This window comes from Gopherus flavomarginatus, chromosome 6, assembly GCF_025201925.1.
Source record: "Gopherus flavomarginatus isolate rGopFla2 chromosome 6, rGopFla2.mat.asm, whole genome shotgun sequence".
In the NCBI taxonomy this organism is placed as follows: domain Eukaryota; kingdom Metazoa; phylum Chordata; order Testudines; family Testudinidae; genus Gopherus; species Gopherus flavomarginatus.
In genome coordinates this window covers 46,691,194-46,705,591 of record NC_066622.1, presented here as the reverse complement: position 1 = coordinate 46,705,591, position 14,398 = coordinate 46,691,194, and the positions used below count along the sequence as shown (strand labels likewise).

The following is a 14,398-nucleotide window of genomic DNA, read 5'->3' as shown; positions in this document are numbered from 1 at the left end:
ACATCTAGACCCCCACGCCACTGACCCTCAATTAGCTGCATCCAGCCCCCACCAAACCCCACTTCCCCAGCCGCCAGATCCCCCTGCTGAGACCCTCAGACCTCTCTGCTGAGCCCCAACACTTTCACACCTGGAAGCTCTTGCCAGATTGTCCCACACAGAATCCTCTCAACCCACGCCAGCCCACACTTGAATCCTGCCTGCCTCACACCTGGTGCAGAGGGGCAGGGCCCCAGAGTGTTTTTGGGGCAGGCCAGGCCTTGTGCTGTGTCAGAGACAAGTGCAGCCTTACCACTGAGTCCGTGTCCCTGGGATGGGGGTGGGGAGGCTGCAGGGTGATCTCCAACCTTCGTACGCGGCCATGCTGGAGCCTCTGCATTTATTTATAGACAAATAAAACTTGCAGAATTTTAAAATATTGTGTGCAGAATTTTTAATTTTTTGGTGCAGAATGCTCTCAGGAGTAAAATGGTCATCTTTCTTATACACAGCATCACACCCCTTGTTATCTGTATTTGAGACTGTTTAAGCAACTGGCTTCTGACACAAAGCCCCTTAAATAAAGTTGAGTGACACCAATATTTTATGGGTCTTGTAACATATTTTTGCACACACTTGGGGCTAAAACTATGACTCATCCTCCTCAAACCGATATTACTCGTTTAGACTTGAACTCAACTAGTGTCTGCCCTTTTTGAGAAGCAACATTTAAAAAGTTCTTTAGGATAAAATTTGGATCTACAGTGGAACTTGGGCCAATTTGATAAGTCAGAGAAAGTTCTGCCCACACATGCTACAAGACTGAGGATCTGTTGCAAGCAAGAATGTTGTAGGCAGCTTGACGTTGGAGTAAAGCCTTGTCTACACTTAAAAGGATCTGTCGGTATAGATGTACCAGTAGAGCTATGCCAGGAACCCCCTCACCCCTCTGTCACTGGAGAGAGAGTTTATATGCCAGTGAAAAAGTTAAGTTTAAACCAGTTGCCTGAAAGGAATAAGGACTCTTTTGTTGTTATAATTGCAACTTTACTAGGGCTTTGCTGGGATAGCTATGTCAGTTAGGGGTGTGATTTCCCCTTCTTCCTCAGCTGACACAACTACACCTCTACCTCGATATAACGCTGTCCTTGGGAGCCAAAAAATCTTACCGCGTTATAGGTGAAACCGTGTTATATCGAACTTGCTTTGATCCATCGGAGTGCGCAGCGCCCCCTCCGCCCCCGAGCACTACTTTACCACTTTATATCCGAATTCGTGTTATATCGGGTGGTGTTATATTGAGGTAGCGGTGTATGTCTCTGTCTACAGTTAAACAGCTACAGCAGCATAGCTGCAGTGCTGTATCTGTGCTGCTGAAGCACTTCAGTATAGCCACTCACTACAGTGACAGGAGGAGATCGTCGTAGTCAATCCACCTCCCTGAGAGGCAGAAGCTAGGTCAGTGGAAGAATTCTTCCATAGACCTAGCACTGTCTGCATCGGGGATTAGGTCAGCTTAATTACGTTGCTTGTGAGTGTGGATTTTCATATACCTGAGTGATGAAGGTGGGTGTACTTAAATTTTTTAGTGTAGACCTGGCCTATGCCTGTAAATTTTATAGTGTAGACCAGGGCAGGTCTACACTTAAAACACTGCATTGGAGTAGCTGCAGTGATGCAGCTTTGCCTCTGTAGTGCTTAAATGAAGACTCTCCTGTGCCAATGAGAGAGCTTCCTGAGTTGGTGTAGCCAAACCACCTCCCTGAGAGAAGTTCTCCCGTTGCCATAGCTCGGTCTGCACAGAGGGTTAAGTTGGTATGACTGTCTCTTAATGGTGTGGATTTTTCACACCATTGAGCGACATAGTTAGATTGATATATGTCTGTAGTGTAGACCTGGCCTTAGTGGTTTGCTCAAGGTGCCATGCTTTGGCCATTGAACTTGAGTGGCACCCATGTACTGAGAGTTTGAGTCCTGCCCTATACAGCTTATTGAGGCCTTGTCTACACTTAAAAATTATGTCGCCCTAGCTATCTTGCTTAGGGCTGTGAAAAATGTAGTGTCCTGAGCCACTGTAGTTAGGTTGCCCTACCTCCCAACCCCCTGGGGTAGACATGGCTAGGTCGGCAGAAGAATTCTTTTGTCGATCTAGCTATTGGCTCTTGGAGAGATGGATTAACTCCATGACAGAGGGGAAAAAAAAACCAACGTTCTGTCCATGTAGGAAGTGTCTATGCTATGGCGCTGTAGCAGCTGTAGTGTAGACCTGCCTTGAGAGTGTGTTCTGAGAATGATTTACTCTCTGAATTTGCTTCTGCAGGGAATCCTGAAAGTTTTGCCCTTACAGCAGTGTATAAACTACAATCAACGTACAAAAATTTACTCTAATCCAGAAGACAATTTTTTTAGGGGTTTTTCACCTCTTTTAAAATGGAAATTTTGCTGCTACCACCACACCATTTTAATGCTGTGTCACATTGCTGAGGAGGCTTAAATAGAGACTGGGAATGGCTGAGCCATTACACACATTGAATCGATTTCCCCTATGTTAAATATCCTCACAGCTTCTTGTCAAACTGTCTTAAATGGGCTATCTTGATTATCACTACAAAAGTTTTTTTTCTCCTGCTGACAGCAGTTCATCTTAATTAATTAGCCTCTTAGAGTTGGTTGGGCAACTCCCACCTTTTCATGTTCTCTGTATGTATATATATCTCCTCACTATATGTTCCATTCTACGCGTCCGATGTAGTGGGCTGTAGCCCACGAAAGGTTATGCTCAAATAAATCTGTTAGTCTCTAAGGTGCCACAAGTACTCCTGTTCTTTTTGTGGATACAGACTAACATGACTGCTACTCTGAAACCAGTGGAATCTCAAGTAGAAGTAGAGCGATTATTTGACCTTTGCGTTTGGCACTGGTTTGACCACTGCTGGAACCTTGTGTCCAGTTCTGTGCCCACAATTCAAGGAGGATGTAGCTAAATTATAGAGGATTCAGAGAAGAGCCGCAAAAATGATTAAATGATTAGAAACATGCCTTATAGTGGTAGACTCAGAGCTCAGTCTGTTTAGTTTAACAAAGAGAAAGCTAAACGGTGACTTGATTACAGTTTGCAAGTATCTGCATGGCGAAAAAATATTTAATAATGGGCTCTTCAGTCTACCAGAGAAAGGTATAACGTGATCCAATGGTTAGAAGTTGAAGCTGGATATAGTATACACCGCTACCTCGATATAATGCCACCCAATATAACACGAATTTGGATATAACACGGTAAAGCAGTTCTCCAGGGAGCGGGGAGGGCTGCACACTCTGGTGGATCAAAGCAAGTTCAATATAACACGGTTTCACCTATAACGCGGTAAGATTTTTTTGGCTCCCAAGGACAGCGTTATATCGAGGTAGAGGTGTAAATTTATACCAGTGAGAATAATTAACCATTGGAACAATTTACCAAAGATTGTGGTGGATTTTATCCATCACGTACCATTTTAAAATCAAGATGTTACTAAAAGATCTGTTCTGGGAATTAATCTTCAGAAGTTCGAGAACTGGGTTCACCACAAGAGCGGGGCTGAAGCCCCAAGCCCCAGCAAGCACTTCCCTTGGGACCGAAGCCTCTAGACCCCCTTCCCTGCTGGGCAAAAGCCCTTAGTCCCACTATCCTGCTGCAGGCAGAAGCTCAAACTCCCCTCTTCCCCTTCCAGTCTGGTAAGTGGAGAATGTGGGGTGGATGGAGGGCTCAGCGATCTGCACTTTAACTGTTAAAGAACCTCATGTGGCTTGCAAGCCCCAGTTTGGCCACTCCTGGACTAGATGATCACAATGGTCCCCTTCTGGCCTTCAAATCTGTTAATCTGTGGAAAACAAAAAGAGTTGGGAGACAGCAAGTCAGTTGCAGTTTTCTACCCATTCTGTAAAACTGACACTATGTCTATGTGACAGCCTATTTCAGCTTAATTATGTCCCTCAGGGGTGTGAATAAACCACCACCCTAAGCAACAAAAAGTGCTCATATGCACAGTGCTAGGTCTGCGGGAGGAGCTGCTCCCAGCGGCATAGCTTCTGCCGTTCGTGGAGGTGGTTTTATTATGCTAATGAAAAAGCTCTCTCCTATCAGCATAGAGTGTCTTCGCCAGATGTGCTGCAGCAGCACAGCTGCATCGGTAGGTGTCAACATGCCCTAAGACAATACCAACCTCCAGAGGTAGTGAGGGTTAACTAGTTAATATTTATAAAAAGCTGTATAAGTACCAATATTTACTATTAAAATTAATTCTCAGTAGTGACTCCAGGACAACCTGGAAAGGAAAATCACTACATTTTTCCCTCTGTATGATTGAACTTAACAAAATTTTCAGTTTGTGTCCTGACAATAGCAAATGTTAGAACTTGGTGCTTTTGGTCAATACAAGGCTTTTTTTTAATACCATAATTTCTCCATAAGTAGGGTTCTATATTTTATCTGAATTTTTTTCAAAGATATGAAACCCTTCAGTAAATTTGTTAATTTTTTTATAACATTTTTTCAGTCATACAGATTTTTTTTTGTTAACTACACTGCATTTCATTCTTTGCGTGGTGGTTACTTTTGCCATTATTTAATAGTTTTGTTTGTTCCTGGGAATAATATGGCCCTCTAGTGGTCAAAGTATTTCACATTTCATGGATTTTAAAGATTAATTTAAATGCTCTTAAAACATTCTTGAAGAAGAAAATATGAAAGAACTAAAATTGACAACATGTGTATATATAAAGTAATTCACTAAAATAAAAACTAGACCACATTTTAAACATTTGTTCTACTCAAATCTTGAGAGGTAAATTCAGGGTTCTGATTTCTTTGCAGCAATACATGACCTTCTAGATGCCCAGTTATTATTACTCTATTATTAGTATTGTAATGGCTAGGGTAGGGATTCCAATTATGTATCAGAGCCCCGTAGTAGTAGCTGCTAATGAAACTTTGTGTTATGCTTTGGGGTCAGTGATACTGTTTCAAGAGAAAAGCAGTATTTGGCACTGTTACTTTTCACTTTTGAATTCTGTCTGAATTAGCTTTTATCTGTCAGATATTCTGTTCAAACAGAAGTAGGGTGGTATTCTTACTACAGAAAATAGCTTCCCTTTCTTAGTGAAATGATCAGTATGCTTCCACTGGTGTCTGTTGCACCAAACCATTCTGGATTTAGGGCTAGATTAAGGAATCCCTTATTTTTGTTGATGAGCAATTACTTTCATTAATAGTTCTGTTGGCTCCAAAGGGATTACTTGTGTGAGTAAGGGGGTTCACAATCTGGGCATAAAGAATAATACAATGTCTTGTTGAAGCAAAGCACTTTTGGCCAGATCCTGCTTCGTTATACTAGTGTAAATCCAAAGCAACTCCTCTGAGATTAGTAGAATTGCTTCAGGTTTACGCTGGTGTGACTGAGAAGAGAATTAGGCCAAATAGTCAGTGTTAACCTACTGAGTGCTGGTACTTTCTGGGCAATAAGCCAAATGAACATGTAAGTGAATTCTGCATGCATAAAAATCCTGACCCAAACCATGTAATGTAAATTGTTGGTGTGTAACATGGATAATGGGAAGTAAGGAGAACTGTGCCTCCACACAGTTGATGGTGGGAGGGAGGACGGGAAAATTTAGTGTCTGAATGGCTTTTTTGTTTTACTTTAGGAAGGCATAGTTGAAAATCTTTTTAAGTGGGCCCGAGAGGCGGATCAGCCATTGAGGACATATGCAACTGGGTTGCTAGGAGGTGCTATGGAAAACCAAGATATTGCTGCCAACTACAGAGATGAGAACTCTCAACTGGTAATGTCCACATGAGATGCTTTCCTTTTCGGGAGAGGGGCATGAAATTATAAAACCTTTTTTGTTTGCCTGAGGCTGCTGACATTTATGAAATAGTATTTTATGCACTCTTTAGTGGCTCTAATAGTAAAACTGAAGGAGTAAATGCCTTTTGGTTCATTCACCTTCTCCCCGAAGACATATTTTTTTTTATGGTATATTTTGTGACCCAATTTCTTGTGTTCTGTGGGTAGCATTTTCAAAAGTGCTTATGGGAGCTAAGAACACAAGTACCATTGACTGTCAGTGGGAGTTGTTAAGTGCATTTGAATATTCCACTCAAAGTCCATAGCTTTCACGTGTCAAAGCTCACATACTGGACACACGCTATAAAATGATAGGCTAAACAACAAAGAAACAACTTAACGTGAAATCACTTTTTTTTATATGAAGCCTGTTATCACTTTAGTTTTATGATGCCTTATGTGAGTTGTCAACACATAAATGGCATAAATTTAGATCCATATGGGACAGGTGAAATTAGCTCTCAAGTGAATACGATACATCAGTGTATGAGCAGGATTAAGTTCGTTCTTGCACATCTGAGGTGAAATTGGGGCTTGAGAGTTTTGTAGAACTTCAGTCAAGTTTGATATAATTACTGCTGCAGAGGTAGTGTGCACTTGCCACAGGCTAAGGGAGTAGAGGAAATGTGCAGGGGACACAAAGGATCTTCTAGCATATGTGTTCTGGCTATAGCATTTCTGTTGTTGATTACAACTCCCAGGCCATCTCTTCATCAGTCATAAGGATATTGAGTATTGTTGGCCTTATTTATACAGGAAGCCATTATGGCTAAAAGTACCTTCCCTTTTGCTTGATTAGAATTCTTTAGGTTTAAATATTTGAGGCAGATTATTTCTGGCCCAAATGCAGACCACAGCATGCATGATACCTTATGCCAAAGACCTGGATCTAGGGTAAGCGTGAGAAGACTTACAAATCTGGTAATGGCCAATCTTTGGAGCAGGCTAGATGCTCTATTTGGTTACTACATGAAGTCAGTGGATACATTCTCACTTGTTTGTTTGCATGACAGGTAGCTTTGGTTCTTCGACGGCTACGGGAGCTACAGGGTAATGAAATGACCGTGAAACAGGAAAACAAGCGTCCCAGTCCTCGGAAGCTGCCTTCGGAACCTCTGTTGCCTCTGGATGAAGAGGCTGTGGATATGGACTATGGGGAGATGGCAGTAGATGGGGAACAAGAGGAAGTTGCTGGGGATATGGACATCTCTTTTCATCTTGAGTCAAGCCACAAGACCAGCAGTCGAGTGAACTCTGCCACAAAGCTTGAGGACATGGGACTAAGGAAAAGCAAATCAGGGAAACAGCATGAAAGAGACAGCTTCCGGAAGGCCAAACAAAAACTGGGCTTCTCTTCTTCAGAGCCAGAGCGGATGTTCGTTGAGTTATCCAACAGCAGCTGGTCAGAAATGTCCCCATGGGTAATTGGCACCAACTATACCCTTTACCCTTTGACTCCTGCCATAGAACAGAGACTAATTCTGCAGTACCTGACCCCCTTAGGAGAATACCAAGAGGTGAGCATATAGGGGAGGGGAGGAAGCAGACTGAGTTTTAATTGTTTTGATGAGACTTTTGTATGTTTTAGGCTTGGCAAGATTTGCTTTTAATCAATAATTGTCAGTGAAAGTTGATTTCTGTTGACACACTGAAATAGACTAAAACAAATCAATTGGTGACGCCAGGCAGAGGGTTTCCTGTGCTGCCTCAGCACCAGTGACACCTGATTTCGGGAGTCACAAGATACAGGGAGGGGTGCGGTCCTGGTAGTACAGAGTAGAGATCTCTGGCTAGGACTGCAAGGAGGAGGAAGATGAGCCCTTGGCCGCAAGGCTGATCACGCCACTGTTGAATGGCTCCTGTGGCATGGAGGGTGCCCACTGCAGTCCTGCTGTCACAATCCCCCTCTCACTCATGAGTTGGGAGTGAAGGGGATCTCTGTTTTGCCCTTCCAGAACCGCGGCCTTTGCAACACCCATAGAGACTGGGTGTCACTGGCCCTGTGGCCATTCAGGCTATCCTTTGCAGCTCAGTGGTCCCTGCTTAGCTCCCTCACTCCTGTGGGAGCTGCAGAGGGCAACCTGTATGGATTGCTGGACCAGTGACATCTGATCCCTGCAGGCATAAGGTGCAAGGGAGGCTGTGGTCTCCTGGTTCAGAGAAGTGGAGACCCCTGGCCAGGACTGCAAGGAAATGGATGAGCCCCCGGCAGTTCCAGCCTGGGGCAGCCTCCATGCTTCTAGCTGGTGTGTGTGAGTGAGTGGAGCCAGTGACATCCGGTCCCTGCAGGCGCAAGGTGTGGGGAAAACTGCAGTCCTGGCCTGGTAGAAGAGAGACACCTGGCCAGTACTGCGAGGAGAAGTCATCGTTGTCCCTGGCCATGGAGGATGCTACTCCAGTTCTGAATGGCTTTATTCCTGGGCAGGTGCCATTCAACAGGGTGATGTCCACCCATGCAGCTGGGGACTCACTGTCATCCTCATGGCCCTGGCCAGGGGTCTTTGCTGTACCCCATTAGAACCCCAGCCTTCCCCACATCTGCAGGGATCCAATGTCACCAGTCCTGTGGCCATCAAGGGATCCCTCTTCAGCTCTGCTGACCCGGCCCCACTTGCTCACTCACCAGCGAAGAGTGTGGGAGCTGTCCCTGGGCAGGAACTGTTCAGCAGTAGGATGGCCTCCCCCCAGCTGGAGGCTCATTGTCCTGCTCAGTCCTGCCTAAGGGTCTCTGCTCCAGCAGGCCTGGATAACTGCAGCCACACCTTCAGCCCTGGTGTCTTGGGCCCCTCGGTTGCACAGTTAGCCCCTGCGGCCCCACTGTCAGCTCTTTTAACATGAACTCCAAGCCTATATGCCCCACAACTGTAAAAATAAAAATAGTTAAAAATAGAAAAAAAAACCCTTAAAAATAAAAATAATTATCAAAATTAAAACAAAAAAAAAATCAAATTCTTCCAACCCTATGTATGATATTAGGGGGAAAGATCTGAGTGCCAGGATGTGTCTTGAATGTGGCATAGGTCACAATTTACACTTTAGGAATCTATAATCTTCAGACTAATTGTTCTTTAAAATATCAGACCTAAATGGTTAAGTTGAAACTAAGTGGAAGTCCTGGGTAACAGTTATAGAGCAGTCACTGGGAATCAGACTCCTGGATTCTGTTTCTTTTTCTTAACTCTTAGTGATTTGTTGTGTGAGACGGGGCAAATATTGTAGGGAAATTGTATGTTTCAAGTTATCTGTAAAATTAAGATTAACACCCTACATTTGTAATGTGCTTTGAGAGGAAAGATGCCATGTATGTGTGAAATGTTAAAGCAAGTGCCTTGTGTGACCGCTTCAGTAATCCTGGTTTGTGGAAGTTAGCTCCATTCATGCTGCACAGAAAAGCTGAAAAATTGAGCTATTCGCTTTGTTGCATATCTGGACACAAATAGATCTGTCAAGAGGCTGTACCTTTACTTAGAAAATTTCACTTGATTAACTTGATCTGAGATGTAACCCAGCAACACAAAATTGCCTTATGGCATACCTTATATGTGCGTATGCACCCTTTGCTTCTGAGAGAACCAAAGAAACTATGGGACTGTCATAATAATCCCCAAATATTGCTGCTTGCTGGATGGCATGCAGTCTGTCAGCAATAATAAAGATATACAATTGAGTTAATACTTGTACATATAATTTAATATGAAGGGGTTTTGGCTTTGTTGCCCTGCTGTCCTGTGTTTTGTTTGGTTGTTGGGTAGTTGTCTTTGCACAGATGGATAACGGAACCTATCGCCAGTGTGTTCCCTGTATGGACATGTCATATTCTTACAGAAGGAGTGGCTTGAGATTTCCATGTGGCCGCTGTCATGCACCTTGCTGCAGTCAGCAGATGTATTACAAGAGGTCTGTTAACCTTTATTGCTTCCTATGGATGGAGCTGGGTACCTTTGACCTCTCATCACAGGTATCCTCTAATAGGGGAAAAGTGGGGTTTGGGAAAAGGGTAAAAAATAAAACAGACCTTTTAAATGCTATGAAACATTGAGCAAGTCTCTCAATTCTCACTGTTCTCAGCTGCTCCCTATCTTCATGCAACTTGGGTCAAGAGAGCTGATGATGTTCTACATTGACCTGAAACGGACCAATGATGTGCTGCTCACCTTTGAAGCTCTAAAGGTAAATTACTCTCATAGTGCAAAGAAGTTGTGTGTTGAATTGTGGTGTATTGAACCAGATATTTGCTCTGCAGGCTCAAAGGTTTCTGAAGTGAATGCTCTTCTCCTTCAGTAGATGTCACCTGTATGTCGTGCAGGCTGGCCTGGGATTGGAAATGGAATCAATTTGAATCAGATGCTTCCTCGCTCTGCAAGGACAAAGCAAACAACAAGTGGGAGAGACCACTTCCCATTTGTCATTTGAAATAAATGGGGAGTGATTTCTAGTGGCGAGAGCAAGTGAATAAATCTTGATTGCAGGTTCTAATTCTGGCATTACTGCTAACTAGCTGTGTAACCTTGAACAAATACTGAAGTGCTGTTAGGTTAAGATTCCCTATGTGTAAAATGAGGATTCTCTCCAGCCTTTATAAAGTTCTTTGAGTGTTAATATTCGCTTAACATCGTTTCATTTAAAGTTGCATTTTTCAGGAACATAACTACAACATTAAGCGAGGAGTTACTGTATAATAGAAAGGTGTTGACGTAAGTTAAATCTTACATTCTGCTGCCTGTGATGGTGGGGAGAATAGGAATTAGGGAACCAAATGTCTCTGCTACTTTCCTATACAAGTAGCACGGCAGGATCTTTCTCAAGTGTTGCTGAGCACTGAGAGAAGTATGGGGAATCCCACACTAACCTGATTTCTTTTCTTAGCATTTGGCATCATTGCTGCTCCACAACAAGTTTGCTACGGAGTTTGTTGCTCATGGAGGAGTGCAGAAGCTGCTAGAGATTCCTCGTCCTTCCATGGCAGCTACAGGGGTCTCCATGTGCTTATATTATCTATCCTACAACCAGGATGCCATGGAGAGGGTAAGAGACATTCCCTTACTAGGGTTGTAGTGATTCACAGGGTATCAAGAAGCTCTGTATCATGGTTGGTTCAAACAATGGAATGACCACTTCAATGGTAGAGCTGAAGAGCCAGCTACTGTTTTGAGGCCATGGCCTGTATAGATTAGGAGTGAAGTGAAGGAATATGTACAGTACCACTGAGAGAGTGTTTGAGTATGTTTAAGCATGGGCGTGTATAACTCCTTCCAGGGGGTGTATCTGGGGGAATAGCAGAACATAAAATCACAGAAAAATTCACCAACCCTGCCTCCTAATTTTGTAATCTGTGTTATGTAGAAGGTCATATGATTATATTGCTCCCTTCTGGCCTTTCAAATCTATGAATTCATGGCTACTGATTTACTGGTATTGCTTTTCCACATAAAATCCAAGCTTGGGTGGCTGCTCTATTGCACGGTCCAGAGGGAGGCTCCAAAACAAGCAGTGAAACTTCATGAGGCCACCCACACTTCGTTGTATAGTGCACCTGCAACAGTGGTTCACTGTTAATCTTGGAGGGTGTATCTAATGGGATCCCACAGGGATTAGTCCTGGGTCTGGTACTAGTCAATATTTTAATTAATGACTTGGATAACAGAGTGAAGCAAAAGTTTATAAAATTTGCTAATGACACCACGCTGGGAGGGGTTGCAAGCACTTTGGAGGATGGGATTAGAATTCAAAATGTGATAATTTGGAGAATTGTTCTGAAATCAACAAGAAGAAATTCAGTAAAGACAACTGCCAAATACTATGCTTAAGAAGGAAAAGTCAAATACACGAGTACAAAATGGTTGTAGGCTATGTAGTACAGCTGAAAAGTATCTGCAGGTTATAGTGGATAACAGATTGGATGCGAGTCAGCAATGTGATACAGTTGCAAAAAAAGGTTAATATAATTCTGGGGTGTTTTAAAGAGTTTTGCATGTAAGATAATGGAGGTAATTGTCCCTCTCTGCTTGCCACTGTGAGGCCTCAGCTGGATTACTTTGTTCGGTTCCAGGCACTGCATTTTAGCAAAGATGTAGATGAATTGGAGAGAATCCAGAGAAGAGCAATAAAAATCATCAAAGGTTTAGAAACCCAGAGCTGTGAGGAAAAATTAAAAAAAAACTGGGCATGTTTAATCTTGAGAAAAGAAGACTAGGGGAGGGGGAAGACCTAAAAGTCTTCAAATTTATTAAAGGCTGTTATAAAGAGCACAGTGATCAACTGTTCTCCCTGACCACTGAAGGTAGGACAAGAATTAATTAGCTTAATCTACAGCAAGGGAGAGTTAGGTTAGATATTAGGGAAAACTTTGTAACTATAATGATATTAAGCTCTGGAATACAGAGATTGTGAAATCCCCATCAACAGAAGTTTTTAAGAACAGGTTGGACAAACACTTGTTAGGGATGATTTGGGTTTTCTTGCTTCTGCCAGAGCACAGTGGACTGGACTTGGGACCTCTTGTGTCCCTTACAGCCTTGCATTTCTCTGATTCTATGAAAGCATGGACAGCAGCATCACCTTTGTTATGTAGGAGGTCAGACCAGGTGATGATAATGGTCCCTCCTGGCGTTCAGATCTATGAAGCTATGAATAGAGTAGCTGAGAAGAGTTGTTTCCTTTCCTGAATTTTTGTCTTGTATCTGCCACTAGGAAGTTTGTCCTTGTCTCTTCTTGTCAGACTATGAAAATCTGCTAACAACTTCCCTCCATTGGTCTGTTTTTAAGTTGCTTTCATAGACTATCATAGAATATCAGGGTTGGAAGGGACCTCAGGAGGTCATCTGAATAGTATGTTATAGTATGGCTGCTACAAATGTAGTTTTGTGCAATGACTGGCTGCTTCTTAAAATGAGACGGGCTGGATATAACTCTCTCAGAATACAGTAACTAGTTCTGAGTTGCCTGGAGAGGTTGCTGCGCACTAACTGAAGCTGTTCACAGTATAACTCCTGGAGCAAGGAGCCTTGCTTTTGTTGCTTCTGTGATACTCTGTTCTGGTAGGTACCAAACTGAGGTACTGGATCGCTGGTCTCAAAAGGGTGTATGGTTAAGAGACTTGACCATAGATCATATCTTTCATTTAGCACTCTGATTGTGGCTATGATCTCTGAGCCCCTTTAGACAGGTTTTGGTGGTACCCTGCATTTAGAACCACAGGTGTACCACATTTTCAGAGTGACAGTAGGCTACATGTGGTTCCTGACCATATCATCTTATGCTCTCTTTTTCAACTAAGGACAGTAGCAACTAATCTAGTCGTTAACATAAGAAACTGCACTTCTGCCTATTAAATTCCTTAGTGTCTGGCTGTTCCTAAGTGTCTGCTTATTTCTTTTCTGTTTGACGCCATCTCCAGTAAATAAGTAGTGTACAGATTTGTGGTTATCCTGCATGATGAGCCGTTAACCTGGCGCTAAAGAAGGGTTTCTGCTAGTATAGCCTGGTGAACACCACTATCCCAAAGCGATGGCAGTTACCCAAAATCTCTGGATAATTGACAGCCAGCACATCACTATCATCTGACTTGCTAGCCAGTTCCGCCAGCTGTTTGGCAGGAAGCAAAGGGGAATGGTTCCAGAAAACACAGGGCATTGGATAGAAAACTAGTTAGCTAGCTTGATCTAACTAGAGCACTTCTAGTTACTGGCACTTAGGATCCTCTTGTCTCTGTACACCCCTGCTGCCCTAATAAGGAGAACCTGCTAGACAGGCTTTTCCAATGATCCAAACCCCACTTTTCTGAAGCTCCTTGTTTATATTCATATGTTAACTCTGCAGGTCAAAGAATATTTCTATTAGTCTAAGCTGCCTCTCCTGTGCTTGATAAATATAAATAATAATCTGAAACAAGGTCATATTGTCTGACCTTAGCAAGGCTAATGGGCTTTTGGATTTTTTTTAAAAAGTATGGTATATGACTAAAGAGAACAGGTTAATAAAACAGCTTGTTAAAAATCACACTTCCTATCCAGAGAGGTGGGACCATGGTGCAGTCAGCCACTGTGGGCTAAATGGGGCAAAGTCTTTTGAGCCACGCACATGTTTTCAAGTTTTGTCCTTCGGTCTGAGATTCAGAGGTTGTGCTCATTGCTGCTCAGGATAAAAGCAGCTGTATTAGTAATTACTTCACTTCTTATGTAGCCAGTGTTGACTGTCTGAGTGTAACCACTCACTCAGTGTGTCTGTCCCCAGAATGAGAGGGTTGTCATTGCATCTTTTGCTTTGTAGGTGTGCATGCATCCCCATAACGTGCTGTCGGATGTTGTGAACTACACCCTGTGGTTGATGGAATGCTCCCACGCCTCGGGCTGCTGCCATGCTACCATGTTCTTCTCCATTTGCTTCTCCTTCCGTGCTGTCCTGGAGCTCTTCGACAGGCATGATGGCCTCCGTCGCCTAGTGAACTTGGTAACGATTACAGTCTCCTTTTACGTTCCAAGATATTGCTTTAGTGTCAAGTTTTAGAGCTCTTACCTTTATAGCTGTAAAGAGCT

The 14,398-nt window shown here is 43.1% G+C and overlaps 1 protein-coding gene across 2 annotated transcripts in view; it reads left to right on the top strand.

The window, feature by feature from the left end:
- Window positions 1-14,398, top strand: part of DCAF1 (DDB1 and CUL4 associated factor 1) — a 108,458-nt gene that overhangs the window by 33,447 nt on the left and 60,613 nt on the right. Inside the window, exons 6-10 of one of the 2 annotated variants that reach the window (XM_050957705.1) lie at window positions 5,662-5,799; window positions 6,878-7,381; window positions 9,933-10,034; window positions 10,731-10,889; window positions 14,133-14,312. In XM_050957705.1, the coding sequence (XP_050813662.1) occupies window positions 5,662-5,799; window positions 6,878-7,381; window positions 9,933-10,034; window positions 10,731-10,889; window positions 14,133-14,312 (1,083 nt within the window). The remainder of the gene's footprint in view (window positions 1-5,661; window positions 5,800-6,877; window positions 7,382-9,932; window positions 10,035-10,730; window positions 10,890-14,132; window positions 14,313-14,398) is intronic. The other variant, XM_050957706.1, reaches the window with a different exon arrangement.